Here is a 23348-nt window from a genome sequence, read left to right as displayed (position 1 = left end):
ACACTGATGATCATGGAAGCACCAATTCAAGATCAGTGGCCCAGTTATGTAGATTCATACACAGCTGATAACGGCCAGAGATTTTAGAACATATCTAATGTTTTGGGGGGTCCAAAGTTGGAGGACTTTTAGAAGGCTCAAGTCTGCACATCCATGTGTGTATCTGGAGAACATGGACCAGCAAGACCTGGAAATCAGGTCCAGATTCAGAGGATGTATATTTCCTGATGGATCACTTGCCTTGAGTGCAAACAGAGGCTGGTCCAGGTCCCTGCTGTGTCCGTGCACCCCACTCCCACGCACCCGCGCTCTGCGGCGGCATTGTGTGCCTACCCAGGAAGCCAGAACAGGAAGCGTATATTATATAAACACGCCGTAAAACACAACCAACACAGTAAACACAGAGAAGATTACAGGCAGTGACTCGGCTGGCCTATATTAGCTGTTTTGCAGGGTTGCGGTGATGCAAAGCAGCTGTCAGCTTGGTCATTCTCGTGAACAACCATCTCATATTAGCTCAGCCTTGAACTTGGGTCTGGGCATACTTAGCATCATGGAATAATTTAGGTTGGAAAAGACCTTTGAGATCATCGAGTCCAACCATTAACCTACCACTTCCAAGTTCACCACTAAGCCATGTCCTTAAGCACCACATTTCCATGCCTTTCAAACCCCTGCGGGGATGGTGACTCAACTGCTTCCCTGGGCAGCCTGTTCCAATGCCCGACAGCCCTTTCTGTGAAGAAAATTTTCCTAATCTACTTGAGAATCTCCTCCACGGATTGCACCCTTGATGCACATCTACATACTGAGGATGCTGAAGGATGTCTTCAAGATACTGGCATGCTGTGCAAGTGCCTGGCAGCTATGGGCTGTGAATGAGAAACACATTGAACCCAAGCCAGCTGTGGAGAATGTAATTACACAGAGACCACTGACAGTTACACAACAAAGGAAACCCAGCCTTGCTGGAGGGAAATTGCTTTTGTTCTGCTTGAGAAAGGAAGGTTTTGTTGACAGCCCAGATATCTGCTTTGGGACAGGAGGACTTAGAAAGAGTCTTCTAAGTAAGACAATGCTGTCTTACTCCATGGTAGTGCTGGAGACCTTTCTAGGTGACTATTCTCCAAAACGTGGAAGAGGTGTAGTTTTTCCTTTGCCACAAAATGCTCCTTATAGCTTTCAGCTGTAGGACTGCATGTCTTTGCCTGTAGAAAGTTCTCAGCCGGGTTCTGGTCCTTGAAAGCTGGTGTCTCATCCCAGCTCTGGAAACTTTAAGTCTAATTGAGCTGAAAGCTGCCATCACTTGTCTAGATGGTTATTTTACCAAGAAGGGTTGGACCAGATGATCCTTGTGGTCCCTTCCAACATGTTATTCTACGATTCTATGATTAGATAGGTCTATCCAGGATGATGGGCTTTTTTATCCTAAAGAGCTGCCATTCTGGGCTGGGGCCATTAAAATAGCAAGTCATCTCATCTTGTCTTCCAGCCACCACCATCCTCTGAAAATAAAAATTCCAGGAGCACATTAAAAATGTATAGATTCATTTAGGACATGCTGTCTGTTTCTTCCTCTCCTTCCCTGAAGGACAATTGTGTGCAGAGGGGATTGCCTTGGCGTTTTCAAATGTCCTGATCAGGCTTCTTTAATTTATCCACTGCTGGGAAGTTGTTTTAGAGAAGGAAGATAAAACTAAAGAGGTCTTGGGTACAGAAAGGAAGGCGGAGCTGCTGGGCTGGGTGGTCTTTGGGAAAATCATGTCATTGCTGAACGGTTAGATAGTAGGAAAGACCATGTCCATTTTCTTAATAAAATACAGAATAAAGTTTGTCATAATTGCTTTGGTGAGGTGCTGGAGCTGGTTTAGAAACTCTCAGTGACAGGCAATTTTTTCCCCTTCACAAGGCAGCATTCTCCCCAGCCCTCTATCCTCTCTTAGGAAGCTTCTTCTGACATTTAATGTGATTTCCGTTGGTATAATCTAAGGTCACTACCTCTTATCCCTGAGGGATATGAGGAACATGTTTTTTTTCTTTTCCTTCCTCTGTGCAGAAGCCTTTTATGTGTTGGAAGGCTGTAATCATGTGTCCCCTTGATCTTCTCTAGACTAGATGTCTTCCCAGCATCACAGATCATGAGTTCTCTGTTGCTCTTTGGCCACCTCAAGACACAGCCGGGTGTCTGCTCAGATGACCTTTGCACTTACTATAAGGAGTTTTATGGCAACCAAAGAATGCTGTTATTAACGTCTGCAGTCAAAATTAAAGATTTCTCCCATATCCTGGGTATAGGACATGGAGCCTCTAGAAGGAAGGGATCAAGGTCTGAAAATTGAATGCAGCCAGGCCACATAAAAAGCAAGGGACCTGTGATTTGTCAGCCTTTGATGCCAAGGACACACTTTGCCATGTTCTCGCCATGTTCTGAGTGAGACTGGGGAGTCTTATTCAGGTACTGAAGGGTTTTCTCCAACATACACACGTTATATGTAGCCTGGCACTACAGACTATGAACGAGAAACCCACTGACATGAGGGCTGCTGCAGTAGCTTCGTGGGCCTGTGGAAACCCAGCCAAAAGGTGGCAATGCCTGCCAGCATTGGACAAAGTCGTCTTCTCCACTGAATGTATGAGAAAGCATTATTCCTGGACTTTGTTATCTAAGAGGACAAGGTTGCTCAGAAACAGTGAACCAAAAGATGTGCTTATGGCAGATGCGTAACATTTGAGTCAAAAATCTCCTAATGTGTCCCAAAAAGCTTGATGGAGGGGGTGTTGACATGTCTTGGTAAGTGGACACAAACTAAACACATCCTTGTGGTTTGAGCAGCCCTCTCAAGTCCTTTGAGTGTTTCCACGGAGGGAGAAAGATGGTTCCTAATAGCTTTGTCAATGACCATCTGCCAGAGCTGTGGAGTGACAGTGCAGCTGTGGGACATCAGCTAAAGTCAGGAGGCGGCAGGTTTGGGACACTCATGCAATATGCAGTTAGATTAACTGCTGCAAGATATTGCTGCACAAGAGACCTGCAATGATGGAAGGTATGACCAAACCAGACTTTCTTATGGAAGCGCAAACCACTGGGAATTATTCAAAGCAGAGACCCCATCGCTAGCTCACAAGTTCAATGTGTCAGTGAAGTGGACTAGTCTCTGGTTTTCTCCTCTGGGCAATGCGTTTTTCTGCTTTAAATGGTTCTGGAATTTTGTGGAGTCTTTGAATCCTCATGACTACCTCACATTAAACACTCTGCTATGTTGCCTGAGGGTTGGCAGGTCTCTGACCTCTGCCTGAAGGAGCTGCAAAACCAGGCTTTGTTGTCATATCCTTGATCTTGAATTCTAACATCCTGCCTTTGATTCTGGCCAGCACCACTCACTTCAGATGAAAACAGAAGGAATTTTGTGATACACAGCTATTGGTCTTCCATTGGAAGAAACGTTGTCTTGGTCTTTAGAGTAGATTGGCTCATATCCTGAAGCATTGCAGTAGAGATCACTTCCCAAAAATCTTATTAATGTCTTGTATCAATGGTACTTCTCTCAATTTTTATGCTCATACTTGAAACCTTCTCTACCTCTGGTCATAATGAAGTCTTTCGGCAATGAGTTCCACAGATTAAATGTGCATCAGCATAGGAAAAAACAGCATGAGGAAAGGATATTTTAGACTAGACTAGACTAGTTTATCTGGAAGCCTTTTTACCCAAAGTCTACCAGAGGCTACTCTTCCCGAACATTCAAGAGTTTCATAGACTTTTTAATGCGAAATAAGAGGAGACAAGAGACAGTTTGGAAGAAAACAAACCGATATCCTGCACAAACTCAGCTTATCCTGCTCAGCTGACCAGGAGTCTGAAACAATATCCACAAGCTCTCAGATGCAGGGGAAGACGGAAAACAGCTATTTCAGAGAGGCTGCTGAAACCACAAAGCCATCATGCACAGTTCCCGTCGTTATGATCTCTCAAATCCATTAACTGTGATTCTTTTACACCCCCCTCCTCCCTCCCTCCCATCCCAGGTTGATTTGCAGCAGAGGCAATGAGAAAGCAGAAAGCTTCTCTGGCCAGACTCCATCCTCTACAGGGGCGAATAGACACTGGGGAACACCAGCTGCCATCCTCATTTTGCCCCCAGATCATTCAGTGTCACCCTGCTGGTGCCAAACACCTTTGAACAGGAGCTGGCGTAGCAAGAGCATCCCTGACATGCACGTCTCTGTGTATGTGTTCCCCTCCATGCCGAGGGTCGTTTGCAACTGAAAATAGAGAAGCCCCATCTGAAATGAGACACTGCATCCACACGATAGATTTTGCAGGGGGAGGACAGGAAAATGTTATTTTTGGCCGCTTGCCTACAGCAAAACCAGCCGCCACTGTAAAGCAAATAGATCCGTATTAGTGAATCCTGTGGGAGGCACAGGCTAGAGATTTACATCAGTATTTGTAGGACAAACACATTTGGAGGCCACAGACAAGAGTCTGTTGCTGTTATGCTTATCTTTATGCAGGCTTGCAGCAAAATGCATCTCTCCTCTGAGGAACTTTTGGCCCAGGGCCCAGAAATTAGGGTGTAAAGTTGTTTTGGTGATAACTCCCTCAGATTTCAGTTAGTATTATACCTAGATTCTTCGAAAGCCAAGCCTAAATAAGCAAGTTCTATCCATTGATAGAATAACCAAAAAAGGAAGGGGCTTCTCAAAGTTACCCCAAGGTGACTGGTGGAGGCAGAAATAGCTCACAGGTTATTTTGGTGCGGAGCCATCTCCATCCTCAGCCATATAAAGATTAAGCATCTAACCTAATGTGTTGTCCGAGGCTCTTTCTATAGACCACAAGGAAAAGCAAGAACAACCAGCAGGCGACACAAACCACCTTACATGGGATGAGAGGAGATGTCCAACTGACAGACTGATTATAGATGAAACCTATAGAAGAAATAATTTTGAAAAGGCTGGATAAGGTGAGGTCTGCAGTTCAGCAGAGGTCCGCAGCACACTCTACATCCAGGCTGATGTTTCCATGCCATGGTCCACAACAGGCAGCGGCTGACAAGGCCTTGCTAAGTGATCCCCAGGTTCTCTGCGGAACTAGAGTAAACACTGCCATTTTTGACTAAAGGTCAAAGGCTTTAAGTCATGTTGGTCTAAAGGAAATGTTGGTGGCTAACTCTTTCACTGGCCACGGAAATGTGGAAACTTGACGGAGCAGTGGCTTTCAACCTTTATCTGTCATTTCTGACTCCTTCATCATTTCTTGTTGAAGATATGGACCTTGCATCAAAATTGTCTGTCTATTAACAATAGACTTGGGGATTTTTATCTGCATTTCACAAACCTCTCAGAGTGTCCATCACTACCAAGGGAGATGGAGACCGCAGACTCAAAACCAGGGAGCTATGGCTCGAAAAAGCAGGTACTACTTATGGTTCCAGGTGTTCCTGAAGATGATGGGAGTCTGTGGTGTATTGTACCAACCACATCCAGCATTACATGATAATGCAAAGAGAGAAAATCATAGAATATAATGATTTAGGTCAGAAAAGACCTTTAAGATTGAGTTCAGCTGCTAATCTAACACTGCCAAGTCCACCACTAAACCATGCCCTTAAACATCACTTTTACACATCTTTTAAATACCTGCTGGGATGGTGATTCAACCACTTCCCTGGGCAGCCTATTCCAGTGCTCAATAACCCTTTTGGTTATCGAGGGACAGGGACTTGACATGGTTTCCTCAAAAGTCCCTGCTCAAGTGAATGTTTTCCTTCTGGTCTTTGAAATTAGTAGGTTTATTTACATACAGATAATTATCTGCTCTCTGACTTTTTTTTTTCTTTTTTTTCCCCCAATAAAAAGATTTAAAGATTTTATTTAAAACAAATTGTTAGATTTGAAGCCAAAAATTCTGGACAGAAAGGAAGGATTAAATTCTCAACCTTGCTGCAGTCTTGGAGGGACTTTTGTTGGTAACAGCTACATGAATTACTGCAGCAGCTGCAGGTTTTGACCAAGAATTGGAACTGTCCAGAACTTCCTACAGCATAGTCACTTGGGCCAAAATGCACCACGTGTACCTGAGCTGTACTAGGGTAAGTCCCTCCAGCTCAGTCAACAGAGACAGACTCTTCTTGTGAGGGATGATGTGCCCTTTCCAGGTCTCTGTCTTGCTCCACTGATCTCAGAGGAAAATCCCAAATCTTGCTTTGCCAGAGGCTGTGCAATGGTAAGAAACAAGGTGTTGAGTGCAACTTGATGCCCTACAGTAGCTCACTTGGCTTCCAGCTCCTGCTCCATGGCTTCCTGCTGGTCCTGTGCCATCTACTTGCCCTTGGCAGATATCTTGGACACCCTGGGTGTCTCTAGATGACAACATGAAGGCAAATGAATTGAGCCTTCACTGTCTGTGTCAAGTGAATTGAATTTCTCCTTAGGCTCGTTGCTGTTCTGGCTGGAGCTCCATGGTTGAGCTCAGACCACAAAGCCCAGGTAGACACGTAGACATCTCAGAGTAGGCAAGAAGAGTCTCCTTCTCAGGATACCCAAGGGAATAGGGGAGGAACTTGAACCAGAGGATGAGTCAGTGTCTGCCTCTAAAAGCTTCCAGGTCCAACACAGCCAAGAGGAAACAGGAGCACTGGGAGGAGTAAACAGGTTCCTAAGTATCTCCATGTGAGACACTCACACAGCTACTTGCAATACCTGTGCTCACTTAGTCCGGGACAGTCTCTGCGTTCCACAGAGAGCACTTTTAGCTCTGGGGTCCTTACTGTGACTGTCCTCTTTTAGTCACAATCAGGACTCTTTAAAAAAAAAACCAAAAAACCATGCACAATATGAAGGGTTTTTATCTTTCTAAAGGTGCATTTCCCAAACATAAATCTTGAAAATTCAGTGTCAAGATCTCCTAACTCTGAACATCACAAATGCGACCAAATATCAAATCACCCCCAGAACACTGAACGAAAGAAACCAATTTTCTTTTGAGACATTTGCCAAAGGACACCTATTTGTATACAAACAAAACAAACAGCCATAGTCCTCAGAGGAGTAAAAATGGAAGACACGATTGTTTTCTTTTAATTTGCCCTGACACTTTCCTGTACCACATAGTGACTGGCTAGATGATGAACGTGGAAAACAGCAAAAGGACTTTTACTTTCAGCAAGTCCCTCAACCTCTTTAGTCACCTACTTTGTCAACTCCTTTTGTAGGATGGCTTGCTGAATGAAATGCGGGAAGAAGATAATAGTATTTTCTTAGTTATTTTCCCTCCCTTTGAGGACATGGGGAGCCATCCGTGCATCAGGATTGTGAGTTCTTACCCCTTTATCTCGTGTTTTTTAAGTCTAGTTTTCTTTGGGCCTTAACTTCTGGAGTGGTGTGTCAGAGAACACACAGCTCACATTTAAAAGAAAAGCCAGTGTTTACCTGCCATGACAGCAGAAAGAAGCTGGAGATTATTAACTCTAGAGTGTCAGAATAAGGGGAAGAAAAGGAAGAGAAATAAAAACTTCCTTCTTTTTGGAAAGCTTGTGATATTTTAAGCAACTGTCATAATTTTGGGAATATTTTCCACCTTCAATAATTCCACTGGGTTGCTATGACAGGGTCTCCTTCATTGCAGCACTGGGCACTATCTGCAACCGTCTCTCATTAGGAGGATAAAGAGATGTCCGTTGCACTGCAGAGAATGAAGAGTGTTTTTTCTACGTGGCAGAGGGGTAAAAACTTAAAAGGTCAGTTGTTGGCATCAACTGGCAGAATAAACTCAGAGCAGACAGTGTTCATGAAAACCAAGAAGCCTTTGAGAACATCCTGCTGATTCTGCTAACCATGATTCCACAAATGCAACATGATTGTCTTGAAAATAGGGAGGCTGACGTGAAGCCCACAGATGCAACAATAAGACTACAAAACCAGAAACAGGTGAAGAAGAGAAAAATAGAGGAGAAAGATGCAATGCTAAGTCAACAGGTCCCAGGCTTTGCCTTGTAGGGTGGCCTGACACCTCCTCTTTGGAGGTGGGTGATGGCTCCTTGGACCACAGACAGACACAGCTTGTGTCAGTCATCACTGATGGTACCTGGCAGACAGACATAGAGTCTCCTGAAGGCTGCTCTGCTGCTGTCCGACCCAGTGATTCAGCTCTCCTCGCTGCAGATATCCATGGTATCATGAGCTCACCACCCAGGCTGTCCTGAGAACAGAGCAGAAATCATCAGTGTCATGGTGTGTCTTATCTGCTCCTCTTTAGGTGTCTGCTGTAGCATCTCTCTTCTTGCTGGATCTCTGCTGCTTATGGAGGAAAATTCTGTTGCCTTCAAATGAGGCTTGGAGATGGAGTGGCTGTGGTCTTCAAGAGCAGGTGAGATCATAGAAGAGTTTGGGTTGGAAGGCACCTTCAAATCTCACCCAGTGCCCCCCCTGCCATGAGCAGGGACATCTTCACCAGCTCAGGTTGCTCAGAGCCCCATCCAGCCTGGCCTGGGATGTCTCCAGGGATGGTTCATCCACCATCTCTCTGGCCAACTCAGGCCAGTTTCTCACCACCTTCATTGTAAAAAATTTCTTCCTCATGTCTAGCCTGAATATTTTAGTTTAAAACCTTGTCCTATCACAATAGGCCCTGCTAAAAAGTCTGTCCCCATCCTTCTTATAGGCCCCTTTTAAGTACAGAAAGGCTGCAGCAAGGTCTCCCCAGAGCTTTCTCCAGGACCCATCTAACCTGACTTCCAAGTAAGCTTGACGGTGTCATGGTCAATGCCATGCTTGTTATGGGACTCCTGCCTCCTTCCAGGCAATGCAGGTAGAAGGGAAAACACAACTTTGCATAGCCAAGGTGTTTCCACAAATCCCCTAGAGCATGCTCAGGTCTTGATCATGAGCACAGACCTGTCTCTCTTCACACTCCCCACTACCCCAGCTTTGTGCATTTGCAGTGTGGTGTCAGGATCTGTTTCCCACTTTGGGATGCCTTGTGCTGGGCATGGCTGGGCCAGCTCTCCTGCTTGTGTTATCAGGGACTGGGAGGATGGAGTGGTGTATGGGAGCCCTGAGACAGTCCCCAGATGTGGCTGCACCCTGGCTGGTACACCACTGTCTTCATATGACTTGCAGATCCCCTCATCTTCTCCCATCCTGTGAGATCACCCATGGTGTCTTGTCATGTGTGGGGAGACATCAGCACGGAAAGCTCTGCAAGCTGCCTGGGTGGATCCAAACCTGAACTGACAGCTTTTGTTAGGCTTTCTAACACCTAATATCATTTGAAAGCCAGACACAGCTGTTTCATGCTGCCTTGGAAAGCAGAGCAGTCTGGATCACAGGGACAACGAAGGGGCCCTGTCCCCTCTGGTCCTCTCTTCCCAGGAACAGAAATGCTATTTATTTCTCTCCCAAGCTCCAGGCCCAGCCTTTAGGGCTCTGCCTTCTCACACTCCCCTGCTACTTCTCCTGCCTGGTTGGTCAAGTTAATTTTCATACTCTCATATCCCCAGTTTCTTGCCAGCACTTGTGGGAAGGGATGAGCAAAAAACTCCCTACATAGAGGATGCAAGAGGCAAGGCGAAGGCTCAGCAGGAAGGTTATAAAGCAGACAGCCCTTTCCTCTTGCAGGCAGAGCAGCCAGGAAAACCACGCAGAGGGTTTATTTCCCTTTCTTTCTCTCTTTCTCTTTTTGTCTCTCTTTCTCTCTCTCTCTTTCTTGCCCTCTCCCCTTCTCCTTTCTCTTCCTGCCCCCATCACCAGCCGCCTCCGGAGCCCATCCCCAATCCTTCCCAGCACCATGCCTCCTGGAATGTCGCAGCTCCGCTCTTTCATGAGCAGTGTGTGGTATTATGACTCCGGCGATGCTGAGCCGTGCCAGCACACCTCAAACCACAGGTATCTGACCCCGTAACGCTGATTAATGTCCCAATTCACAAACCGATAGGGTCGGTAGCATCGGTGGCCAATACAGGACACCACCCCACTCCTCACCCTCTCCTCGCTGCAGATCCCCTCTCCTTTTGCTTGGGGGGGGTTAGGGGGGATCTGTTCCAAAAAAACCAACCGGCAGTGACCGTGGGAGCTGCCAGCAGCAGCCGGGAGCCGTGCATGGTCTGGGTGCCTTTACAACAAGGCCAGCTCTGTGATTACGGCACATTAAACCTTCAGTGCGGTGCAGGCAGCTCTGGGCCGTGACGTCCTCCCAGCTCCAGCCACTCAGCTCCAGCATCCCCCTCGTCTCCTCCTTTTTGTGGGCATGGAGGGGAGACACGGGAGGGCTTGACATGCTGCTCACCTGGAGATGAGGGCAGCCATGGCCTCAGAGTCAAGGGGGAAGGCAAGGCAGGGAAAAAAGCTGTAGTGGATGTCCATGCCTTTGTGGGACATGGAAAGAAGGGAGGAAGAAGGTCCCTGGAGCGAAAAGTGGAGGCTGTGACCCATTTCAGGAAGCCAAATCAACCATGGAGCATGTTGCGATGAGGCATCCACGCGTTTTCCTGTGGGGATAGAAGCATCCCTGCACTCCAGGGCTACTGGGCAGTGGAGGGTGGTGGGAGTCCCAAAAGAACCCTGTTTTGGGGCTGTTGATGCCTCAGATGTGACTGTAGCACGGATCTAGCCAGGCACCCTTGGGCTGGAACCTGCTGCAGTATTGGATCCTTCCCATGGGACCACAAGCCTCAGCTGATCTTATGTGAGAAGATAAATCATCTGGGTCCTGCTCTCTGTCCCTGTTGACCATGCCCACATCCATATGTCTACAATAACTTTTTCCCAAAGCAGTGTGGCCTCATCCAAACCATGTCCTACAGCCCACAATACACCTGAAACATGCCCAAGCATTGTCTGGGGTGGTGCAGGCTAAAGCAATGCCAGGGACCGTGCTGGCAGTAAAACATCATGAAGGACTGCAGGACAGCACCGCAACCCTGGCCTGCCCATTTTTTCTTATTAGTAAAGGCAGAGCCCTGTCCTCTGGGAGCTTCTTCAAGCAGTGCCAAAGTCTCACCTGTGGTCTCCTGTCCATCCTTCTCCCTGAACTGGAGGAGCAGCCCTGATTCTCAGTGCTTCTGCATCCCTGACTGGTTCAAAAAGGATGGAAGAGGAAACACAAAATGTTGGGATTTTACAGGTCAAACAGCCTTTTCTTCCCAATTCGTTCCACTTTGCATTGCCCTGTGGGCTTTCTGGGAAACATGGGCTTCCCAACTTGATGCTTTCAGAGGAACTACAAATCTTTGCCTGGTCCACTTTCTACAGGGTGTTAACTCTGAAGCCTAAGAAGGTACTTCCCAATGGAGTATTCTTCCATTTCATTTTAGATGCCTGTTTTGAAAGCTGAGAGCTTAGGGCCAGCAGTAATGTGAGGAACAGTGGTGCTACCAAGAGGCAAAGTGGTGAATAAAGAAATCCAGAAAAGAAGCAAAAGCTGTTGCCACAGCAGTGAGAAAATGCATAATTGGGTTTTTTTTTTTGGAGGACTAACAGTGCTGATAATGAAGTCTGGCACTGTCAGCATAACAGAAGGGAATTAGGCACCAGGTTGGGAAAAGTGTTGCATGCTCAGGTCTACTGTGCAGACCTTATGGGCTCTCACCCTTACAACTACCCAGAAAAAACACTGACAACTGTTGTGCAGTGAATGTGGCTACTTTGCAACTACAGGAGGGATGGGTGATTCACCTCCATGTCAGCAGAAGCCAGAAAAATGGTAAATAGAAGGACAGTGGGATCCACCTGGGCTGTCTGATCCTGCTCCACCTCAGGTGTCTCCTCCACCCTGCTCTGTTCATGGCATGTCAGTCAGTTCACCCTTTGGCTTGGCCATCGTTCTGTTTATCTGGGTAAGCCAGAGCCCTTATTGCCCCAGGAACTGCTGAGTCAGGTCATTCGAGCACATGCCTGCATTGACTCCTACAGAGATCCTCCTTCTTGTGTTCAGACTTGTTGGCACAGAACCAGGGCTGGATCCTTACCTGGGTGCAAAACAAGGGCTGACTCTGTTCCATTTTCACCAGCATGCTCCCATCCCCCTGCTCCTCCACACACCTGAGTCATCTTTTGCTGATGACAGAGTAAATTAGGAGTACACAGTAGCTGTAATTTTGAATGGCCTGGTTTCCCACTTCCGGTGCTACAAAATATGTGCAAAAAGCACTGAAAGTTCGATTTTTTGATCACATCAACATTGTCAATGACACCAAGAGATGCAAGGGCAAAATCAGTATAAAAATTTGAGTAGCAGAAAAGCAAAGGCAATCACTGATTGCACAGTCTACTTTGAACACTGATGCTGAATTTGCTCAAATCTCAGAGATTCAGACATCACGATTTGGCATCCTTTAAGAGTGGACCCAGTTCCACAGATGAATTCAGTCCTGTCGTGTGGTTTGAGAAATCCAGCCTGCCAACATGCTTATCAACCTTCCCCACTGCCGCCAGAGCCAGAAACAAGAGCAACACTCCCCCGTTTCTCTTCCCCCCCAAATTGCTCATGCTTAAATGCTTTCAAGAAGGCATTCATTGCACAAGGCAGCCAGCCACAAAAGAAGCTACTGAAGCATGGCCGAACATGGTTTGGAGAAACATCAGGAAACTGGAGGTTTGTCATCCAACCCAGATCTCTCAATTTGCAAAATCTTCTCCCCGTCCAGATGCAATCCAGGGCCAGGAGACCAGGACCAGTATATGCCAGTTGGGCTTCTCCAATTTACCCTGCGGCTCTCTCTTTATTTTCCTGCAGTGACACTGATTGACATCAGATGAGATGCTCTTGGCCCTTCTGCGCTCCACAGGAATACCGCTGATTTACGCCAGCAGAAGGCTCTGGCCTCTGGAGCTTTGTGGTTTCTATGATGAGGTTAAGGCAAATCACAGAGAAAATATGATCCCAGGAATGAAACAAACAAAAAATAAAGAAAACGACAAAAAAACCCAAACACGCTTCATTGTGGTGGTGAAAGGCTGACGGAGAAACATCAGTCATAGTGGGAAACGAATTGGAAATGAAGCTGGTACTCTGCAGTGGGATCATATGGTGAGATGCTCCAAGACTACTTAACAATGCTACGGCACGAGTCACAACCATACAGTTATATCCGCACGCTCACTTGTATATACACACATACATAACAGTTTTGCACCAAACCCCGTGTCTTTGTCAGCTGAGGAAACAAAACCTTGAGGCCCACCCAGGTTCCATGAGATGCAAACGCAGATGGTGTGTGGTGGGATGCTCTGCAGCTGAGCGAGTCCCCGGAGGATATGGGGCAGCTTGGAGATGCACGAGCACCCATTGCTGGCATCTAATGGAAAATCAGTGCTATTCTGTGTGGTTCCCATGCAGTGGGTAACCTAGGTAAACAGTCCTGGTACCTTAGCACAAATGAAAATAAGCCACGGCTATGTTATATGCAGTGCATCAGACCCTCTGGCCACCTACTGGTGTGTGTTTTAGTAACCATGGCTATTCAGACTGGGGAAAAGTTTCCACCTCAGTGCCTATAGCGTAATCTCTCTCTCTTTTATCCTTTTCTGGGAAGAACAATAAAAATAAATCGTGTTACCAGATGCACAGACTCCACCTTCACTCCGCACAAGTTCACTGTTCCATTGCTGCACATGCAGAACAAGAAATGCATGAAAGAACACAGAAGGTCCAAGGCAGAGCTAAATCTCAACTCCTGGTCTCGTCTCCTTACTGAAGAGGCCATTTTAGGGCAAGAAATTCAGTGTATGTAACCTCAAAGGCACTAGAAGAAAACACAAGCTCAGAGGAACCTTCAGGGATATCAACTCTGAGAGGTTAAAAAGTTTATAACCTTATGGCTCTTGACAATCCAGCAATTCTAGCTTTTGAAGCTCTATATGTTGGTCATCTCTTTGAAGTTCCATCTCTTGCCAGCTTCCCCTCACTTTATTTTTTTCTCTATTTTTATTGAGCTGAGTGAAATTGCTAACCATTAAATAGATATGTTACTAAATGTTGCTTTATTGATCTTACTCTTCAAGTACAGCCAGGAGAAAGAGGTCATTTCCTTGCAATCACTCGCCACAGCTGGTGTCTCAAAGCTACTTTAGTTCTGGTTGCTCCATGTCTGAAAGGAGAAGTGGTTTGGGATGTAGGAGTTGAGAGGAAAATCAAGGTAACATTGAGGAGAGGCATGGGTTTAGGAAATAAAAATGGGATAGATGGAAATAGCATGTGAAGTTCATGGAAATCAATCCAGTGGTTTCACTGAATTTTGGAATTTGATTTGTATCTTTGCAAAACAAAAGAGGCTTCTGGCTATTCGCTCCTGGAGGAGATCATAGCATCATTTAGGTTGGAAGAGACCTTCAAGATCATCGAGTCCCACCATAATGTAACTCCAGCACTAAACCACGTCCCTGAGAACCTCATCTGTACCTCATTTAAACATGTCCAGGGATGGTGACTCCACCACTGCCCTGAGTAGCCTGTTCCAATGCCCGACAGCTCTTTCTGGAAATAAATTGTTCCTAATATCTAATTTAAACCTTGCTGGTGCAACTTGAGGCCATTTCCTCTTGTCCTTCCATGTACCTACAGGCAGTGGACTACCTATACATTCCAGTTTGGTCAAAAAATGTGGTTTTCTTTCTCCCTGGCCTTATGAAAGGCCAAAGACAGTGACAGAAATGACACAGGATGGGGTGACAGGGCATGGGAAAAGCACGGTGCAGGAAAGTGGGAACAAAATCATGTTTAAATGAAGCTCTGGGGTCCAGCAGTCCCAGCCTTCCTGAGTAAAGCAGGACCAGGGTGCTTCCAGCTTCGCAAACCCTCCTTTCCCTCCCAAGCTAAGAAATGTCCCACTCCGTGTCTGCTACCTGCACCATTCCATTGATTAGTGTACGAGATGGGCCCAGGGCTCTCCTGAGATGCTGCAGTCCCTTGAATGGTCAAGGCATATAAACCAAGTGAATAAATCAAGGCAATAAGATGAAGATGAAATGACTGGCTAGTAGACCTAAACAGCAGCAGAATCCCCCAAAGCCCTAGGGAGTCTCAGTTAGTCTGTCATTTGTGCTCTGCCATGTGCCTAAGGTGGTAGTTCCCTGCCATCTGCTGCTCCTTACAAAGTTCCTCATCCCCAAACCAGCAGCAAGCATGAGCTCGGTTTTGCACATCACTCACTTTTCTGTTAAAACATACAGAAAAAATAAAAAATAAACATTTAGGTCCCAAGCCAAAGTTCAGTGAAGAAAAGGTTTTCTAAGGACACCTAGTGACTTTCAAACCTGCCTTTACAGATGCAATTGAGGCTGCTTCTTGCTTTCAATGTGGCAACACTAAGCAGATAAATACACTGAAATGCTTGGAGAGAGAAGAAGGGAGATTGAAGTAAAGATAACAGCGAGGAACCCTGATGAGCAACAGGGCAGCCATGTGAAAAATGAGATAACCAACCTGCTTTGTGTGCTGAGACAGCAACTCCTATCTCCAGACACTGATTTAGGAGGAGGTCCTTTTCAAGAGGCCAAGTCTCCTTTTGATGAGCTGCCCTTATCTGACAGACAGCTGAAACTTGGGGTCGTTAGGGTGAGAAGACTCAAAGGCAACAGATACCTTTGGACTCCAGAATGTTCATTTGTTCTGCACTTTGATAGGGTTAGAGAGGTGACTGAGGATAGAATGGCTGTGTTGTCTAGTTCTGCCTGGCTCAACACCTTCCTCAACTTGGACAGAGGAAGAATGGTTTGGCTTGGCCATTTACCTTTTCAGCAGGGCCTATTGCGATGTGCTAACCATCATCAGATGGTGTGGCTGATGGACCTGGAGATTCAGAGGTAGGACTGAGCCTATTCTGAGTTCACTTTGAGCCTTATAAATGTCTCAGGGTGGGTGTCAAAAGGATGGGCCAGACTCTGCTCCGTGGTGCCCAATGACAGAGTGAGGGACAATGGGCACAAACTGAAACACAGGAGGGTCCATCTGAACATGAGGAGAAACTTCTTTCCTTTGAGATGCCAGAACCTGGACCAGGCTGCCCAGAGAGGTTGTGAAGTCTCCTTCTCTGAGACATTCAAACCTGCCTGGACATGATCCTGTGTGATCTGCTCTGGTGAACCTGCTTTAGCAGGTGGATTGGACTGGGGGATCTCCAGAGATCCCTTCAACCCCAACCACTCGGTGTGATTCTGTGTGACTGTACAACCATGGTGTCAGGACAAACCTGCGCACATTGCTGGCTGCTCATCCCTTCTTGTCCCCTGCTCTGTGACCCAGTCTCTCCCTAGCACATCTTGGGAGGCTCATCCAAGCCTTTGCTGTGCAGATGCTATTCACTGACCCAGATACAAGCCTTCTCCTGCATTTATTTTCTTTTTTTTTTTTTCCATGTTGGGTTAGTTTTGTGCCAGATCAGTGAGCTGAATCAGCTCATGGTGGAGTGCACATAGTCAGGAGGGAAGGAGGTAGATGGGAGCAGACGCTGCTGAAATTCCTTGAACCAGGGATGCTGGAGGGGTGAAAAGGAAAAGGGGCAGAAAAATCCACTTTATACTTCGCTGAGTAAAGGGAAAAACACGTGGACAGAAAGACAGGGCAGCCTCGCAGAAGATTTCAACAACTGAACCATCACCTGAATGGAGTCAGAGGGATTTGTGTTACAGGAAGATCAAAGTACAACCTGATAAGAGGGAGCCTACAGTTCAAAATTTTCCTTTCTTGAAAATCAGGTTTCTGGAAGTCAATCCAAGCTGAGGCTCCTAAACTACAGAACCCTTCTACTCACTGACAAGAGTCAACCTGGCCTCAGTGGAAATAAAGGGATTAATGCCAAGGCAGGTACCTCAAGCACAAGTTTAGGTGTTTTATTCCCATGACACAAGATGGGAAAACTCAAGGTCTGACCCAGCAGATATTCTGCTGGTTGAATTTCAGCCCCAAGTGTAGTTTGCTTATTGCCATGAAAGGTGCAACACAGAAATCATCTTTAGTACACCAGCTCTTGCAAGGCTGGCTGAAGTTCGAGATGTTATGGGTTAAAATATCTAAATATTGTAGCAGCCAAGTGGGTGCAGAGGGAGAAAGCAAATTCTCCATGTCAGGCCAAAATATCTTTGATATGGTCTAATCTTTAACACAGGCTGCTCCTGTTGAGTTCTTCCTTTCGGTCAGGGCTTGCCCTAAGGAACACATTTTTCTGTCGTTTTTGTGAAGGTTAGTAATTAAGAGATGCTAAAACTTCACTTACAGGAGGAGCTAAGCAGAGAAACCCCTCTACACTTGCCCTTTTGGAGAGAAACAGCCCATCCAAAAGGGTGGGGGATCCCTGCTGGCTTCTTCCTTTGATCTGGACAGCGTGAGAGGGTGAGGGGTTTCGGAGGCATTAGAGCTCAAAAGGCTGAGACGATCCCAGTGACAGCCATGGGGCTGGAAAAATGCACAGTCTAGTGGGAACCTAAATATGCGTCAGACTTCATCTCCCTCTCCCAGTGGTGCAGGATGAGGATGGAGCTGCTTGGCAGCAACAAAGGACCAGTTCCCAGGAGGGGTTTAAGTCGGAGGCAGCTGTAGTCTGGCTCTGCTATTCCCTCCTCCTGCTCTTTAGGCACAAAGATTCAATGACTGCAGAGTTTAGCTGGAGCCACTGACCCCAAGAAGAAGGATTTTCCCTGCCCTGTATCTCAGTGCCGGGTGCTTTACCACCTCACCCCACACTGTTGGTTGGAGGTTGCCTGACAACAGTTGCGATTTAGGGGTTGCAGTGTGATGAGTGCAGTGTCTGTGCCCCAAATAACTTGGCAACCTGGGGAATGATTTTAGCAGAATTTGACCGAGGGGCTGAGCAGTGCGTTCCCAAGCAGACAGAAATCCTCCAGCCAGCATCTTTATACCCTTGCAGAGTCCCTTATCAGGACACCCATCCCAGGAAAAGAGACGATAGGAGACACACAGCTTTGGGATGACTCTCAGCCTCTCAGCATCATTTTTCAAAGGGACACGGGGGCTCAGGGTGGCGGTGGCAGGAGCAGCAGCTGTCTCTGCTCGAGCTGTCTGGGCTGAGGAAACCCCTCGCAAGGACTGCAGACACAACGCCCTAGCCGAAATAATCCCACTGATCTCAAAGCACCACTCTGGGGCTATTTCTAGGAGGCCAGAAGCCAAACAACAACTGCCTGGACCTAAAAGATGCACCTCGGATTTCATTTCCTCCAGCCTTGACCCCCTCTGTGCTCACAGTTGCCCTGTTGCTTTTCCTCTTCCCGATGCAAGGAGCTCACACTAAACCGAGCTTGCTCAGGTCAGACTTAGCACCGGGCAGCTGGGATGAAATCATAGCCCATGCGCTACCCTGATGCGGAGGCTTGTTTGCTTTATGTTTTGTGGTTGAGTGTTTTATAGTCCAGGGATATCCACTAATCCCAAAGTACAATAACAAAAATCATATCTTTCATAAATACACAGGGCAGGGATAGGCACATTCCCAAGCGTGTGGAGAAAAGAACATTTTAGACCTTGTTTCCCTGCACTTGGAGCCTGTCTTTATTTAATGAACTTAGACAGCTAGTCGGGATTTGAAGGATCTCTATATTTTATTATTATTATTCTTTTCATTATGGGCCATATTCTGAGGCAGAATAGGATTATCTTTCCCTTCCAGCTATAAATTATTAACTTCAAATCCTTCCCTTTTCCAGATCCCTGAAGATGTGGGTCTGATCAAAGGAACAACAGACAAGTCAGAGAGCAACACACCAATCACCATCTCCTTAATTCAGCCGCTTTGCTGCCTGAGCACTGGGATCTTGGCTGGTTGGTGACCCAAGAATTGCTTTGGTGTGAAGAAGAGAGTTTTTCTGATGTGTATCGAACCCTCCTATTGGAGATTAACACCAATGCTGGTGAGGATGCAGATCCCTTGGAAATAAGGGCTACAACCCTTCTACAGGGGACCTGGTTGATCTTGTCCCTGTTTTGGGGTGTACTTGCAAGAAAAGTCTCCAAATCCCCTCCTGACACCCCTTGAACTTCTAGGGGATTGCTGCAGTTTCTCTGCAAATTCAAAGGGAAACTCCAGCATTTCCTGAGCGACCTGAGTGGGGCCAGGGCTGGGGAATCACAGGCTGCAGCAAACACGGAGGGGTCGAGACCGTTCTGCTCCCAAAATGCACCCCCCGAACGTGCAGCACCTTCTGGAAGGCATCAAGCACTGCCAAAAGGCAATACTCTCTCAGTAATTTAAAGTGGGGGTCCCCTTTGCTACCCGTTTCATACCTCGCACGTATCTGCTTCCCCGCATCACGTTGAGCTCAGCTGATTGCAACCACCTCAGGCTGATGCCCCTTTCCCAAAATGGAGCTATTGAGATCCAAAGCCCTGCAGAAGGCTGATGGTTTTATTTTCATTATTATTATTATTATTATTAATAACTAATAATAATAATAATAATATCTCCTTCAGTGACAATTGGATTGGGGGCTTCCAGGTTGAGACAAGAGAAGGAAACTGAGTAAAAACCATGAGAGCAAACCATGGAGCTTTCTGATGGAAGGTGGGACACAGGGAGGTTTTTCTGCACCTATATCTTAAATACCTGTTCTTTGCCAATGTCGGGCCCTACTTTTGAGGCTCCTTTCACATGTATTTTCTTTTCAAGTCCATGTTTGCAGGGCTATCTGACTTGGGTCAGTCTTACTCGTCTAGCCTTTAGACCAAATAGCAGAATTAACCCAAATTTCCCCTTCACCATGCCAGATTTCAGGCACAGAGCACTTAATCAGCAAGCCAGATTCCCCTCACTGTTTAGGCAGGTGTTAATCATGATATTCTCAGGAAAATGCTGGGGTAGGACCCCTCTGAATTGCCAGGGAGTTGGAGGAGAGCAGAGCTTCACCCAACAATTTATCCTACATCAAAGCCTGTCCCTCTCAGCTGCCCCTCAGAAGCTCAGGACAGGGCATGGGATGCTGATCTCACTGTGGATTTTGCATGGCCACGGGCTCTTGGAAATCCACATTTTCTGCACAGACACTTTTAACTCTGAGAGAACTTGCTCCCACAGCTTTTTTCCTTGTGCTGAATTTCCCACCCTGGTTTACATTTAATTCAGCCCGTGTGCTGTGGAGAAGGGATTCAGCTGCCCCACGATAACACAGACTATCAAAGACACCATTTCCCAGGCTTATTTCAGCACTCTTGCTTCAAAAAATCTTTACTATCACCTTTGCTGGCTGACACAAGGAATAACAGGAGTGACAGCTTCAGATTTAGGATGCGTCATGCTCTGCCCGATCTCAGCATCACCAGCTCTCAGACGCAAAGTGATGGAGCTGCAAAGAGCCCAACGATTAGAGCCACGGCTCTCAAGATCTAAGTACTCCAGCCTCAGACAGATAAACTGTGCCCTGAAGCTCTGAGCGGGCTGCAGGAATCCTTCTGACTCCAGTGCCACAACAGAGCTTTGCTTTGGTCTGCTGGAAGACTGAAAGGTCGGGTACCACTTTTAGCTTAGGCAAAGCCACCGCAGAGTGCGTCTCTAAATTAAGCCCTTGCATCCTCATCCTTCTACAGCCGCCCTCATTGATTTTTGTTGCTTCTAGGACAGAGGCACTTGGTGACTTTTATTGGCAGCAGCACATAAACCACACACAGACCTGCTAGCCAAATAACAAATATACATATGACCCTTCTTATAGTGTTGGAACTAAGACATCACTGTGCTGAAACATGCAGTCAATACCATATGGTGTTTTTAAGTTCATATAAAAATTGAGTTAGTTTGGGAAAGAAACAACAGCAAAAAACCCCTGCAAGTTATTCCCTGCTTCCCAAGTCTCTGTATAAAGGGTTTATATGGGGCTGACCTTCTTATTCTGCCTAAGTGGATGCCAGAAGGGACACACATCATCTCTGCAGTCTCTGAATTGTTAGGATGACTTTTCAAACCTTCTGGCAACTCCTTCAGCTGTCAATAGTGGCTTTGAAAAGCCAGAAAAGTATCTGAAACATGAACTTCAGCCTGGGCCTAATTAAACCGAATGGGGTTTCTAGCAGCAGGACCCCGAATCAGTACAGGAGGGCATCAGGCTTTTGGAAATGCAACAAACAATCTTGTATATTCCTCACCTAGCGCTTCACAGCAAATTTCCTGGGGTTTTTTTGCCTCTTTGTGATTCTGGCAAAGCTGTTCCTGATTTACACCCAAACCCAGCTCGCCCTGATGTGCGGGGGCACGTTTGGCTGCTCCGGCCATCGCAGCAAATCACAGATCTTGTGATCTGAAAGTGTCTGCTGTAATGGGACTATCAAAAACTAAAACCAAAGTACCCAACGAGAACATGAGACGGCTGATCCTTGATTCACTTGGCTGGTCGTCTGCGCTTTCTGGAGGTACTGGGATGTACTGGGAAAGGGGAGTGAACTGGGAACGGGACTGGAGATGCGCTCAGCAGCCCTTGCCTGTCTTTTCTGGATCCTTAAGTTTGCTGAGCTCCAGTCTGGGTGTTTCACGAACCTGACGTTTGCGGGTGCCATCAGGGACACTATAGCCAGGAGGAATTTTGGTGCTGGCTTCAGCGGCCAAAGGGCTGTGGAGGTGGGGGGGGTAGCAGGTGCTACAGACCTACCCCGTCGTGATATAGCCCCAAAGTCAGAAGTGGTCATGGAGAAGCTAATCCAACCCCACAACAGCAGAGAAACCTCAACCGACACTAACACCTTGACAAAACTACAAGCGGTCCCCCTCAGCTTCCCTGATTTTCTTCGAGTTTTGAAAGATTTGAGCTTAGAGTGAGACCAAGACGAGGATGGGCTGCAACAATGATTATTTTCTGAGGGGCTATTTCTTCTCATTCATTGATATGTTTCCCCCGGCGTGATGCTGGATGTGTGTGAGGGAAATACCCCCCTACCGACCCTGCACAAGGTCTCAAGAAGCTCCTACCAAGCCCAGGGGACAGAGTGGTGGTTCCTGGAGGGTCAAGGAGGAACTGGGTGCATCTCCATCCCTTGCGGGGATGGAGACACCACTTTATGTGGTGATCGTGTCCCTTCCTATGCCAGAAGGCACCAAGAAACAGCAGCAATGGTGGCAATTCCAAGGATGGAGAAAGCAAGGAAAGCACATGTCCGAGCAGCGTGTCCATCCATGGGTTAATATCTGGTGGCCGATTCTGGATGACATGTCCCATCCATTCAGCAGATGGGCTTTGGAGACCATTTGGGGCTGCAGAGGGGGGTCTGTAGATTTTAGCCCATTCCCCATCACCACCATCAAGGAAGTTTTGACAGACTTTAGCCCTTTTTGCTGCCTCTGGAAAGATATTTTCTCTCCATGTGTGCAGGAACAGGTGAAAACAGGCCAAGTAGCAAAGCGTTAATACTACTTTCATACTCCTGAGTGTAAACTGTCCACAAGCCCTGCGCTCTAAGGTCCTCTCTAAATTTAATCCCAAAGAGGAAGGCACTGTTATGCTGAGATTAAGCAGATTTGCAGATTTAGAAGATTAAAATTGTCATCTTGGGGAGGGAAGTGCATTAAAAAAAATACATATATAAGAAAAAGAAAATTTGCCCTTTACTCATAGGTGTCTTTGAAATTATCCTCTAAATGCTTTCCCCAGAGCCCTGTCAAACTGCACGCGTTCCTGTCCGGAGGGGTTTAAAAGTGATTCAAACTCTTCGGGAAGCACAGACATTTTAATTTCATCTGGTGCAGCAACTCTTAAGACCAACTGCACACACTATCTGCCAGCAAAATAAGCCACTGGGCTGAAAAAAAACCCCAAAACCTCAGTGTTCAGCCTTCTAAATAAACCCTTGATACAGCGAATTACTCATCAAGGAAACAACCGCGCGGAGCGTTCAAGAACGAGAAGGGAAAAGATTCGAGGGACTCACCAGAGCGTAGACTGAACTCAAGACGGAGCAGCAGAGGATCAAACCCAGGCTGTGATAAACCAGATATGATCCCATATCCAAGAGGCTTCTTCCAACATCCAAGCTCGCTCAGGGAAGTCGGAGGACGAGAGGTCTCCAAACGCTCCGCTTTAGCAGATGATTTCTCCTTCTTCCCCTCCCGTCCCCCCCCCACCCCCCACCTTTTCCAGAATTTATGTTTGATTGTTTGTTTGTTTACACAGTTTTTTAGCCAGAAAGGCACGTGACGAGAAACCCCGGTCTTTTGCTTCGTTTTCTCATGGCTGGAGATCTGGGCAGCTCCCGAAATGCAGCCGAGGAGCCCATGTGAAGCGGGAGCAACTTCGCTCCCTTCAGAGCCGCAGCCCCTGGTGCTGTTTGTTTTCCGCGTGCATCTGTCTCGGAGCAGAAAAAATCACATCCATATGTCAAAACTGCTCTTCTGTTTCCTTTTTTATGAGGCAGTGGG

General features: G+C 46.8%; 1 protein-coding gene across 1 annotated transcript in view; it reads right to left on the bottom strand.

The window, feature by feature from the left end:
• Positions 1 to 22936, bottom strand: part of PTH1R (parathyroid hormone 1 receptor) — a gene marked incomplete at both ends in the record, with an annotated part of 119073 nt that extends 96137 nt beyond the window's left edge. Inside the window, one exon of the mRNA XM_080338996.1 lies at positions 22862 to 22936. Within this exon, the coding sequence (XP_080195122.1) occupies positions 22862 to 22936 (75 nt within the window). The remainder of the gene's footprint in view (positions 1 to 22861) is intronic.
• Positions 22937 to 23348: the final 412 nt, after the last annotated feature.

Source organism: Nesoenas mayeri (genome assembly GCF_963082525.1).
Source record: "Nesoenas mayeri genome assembly, chromosome: 2".
Lineage (NCBI taxonomy): Eukaryota > Metazoa > Chordata > Aves > Columbiformes > Columbidae > Nesoenas > Nesoenas mayeri.
Note: the sequence above shows the minus strand (reverse complement) of the source record. Positions and strands in the feature narration are given on the sequence as shown.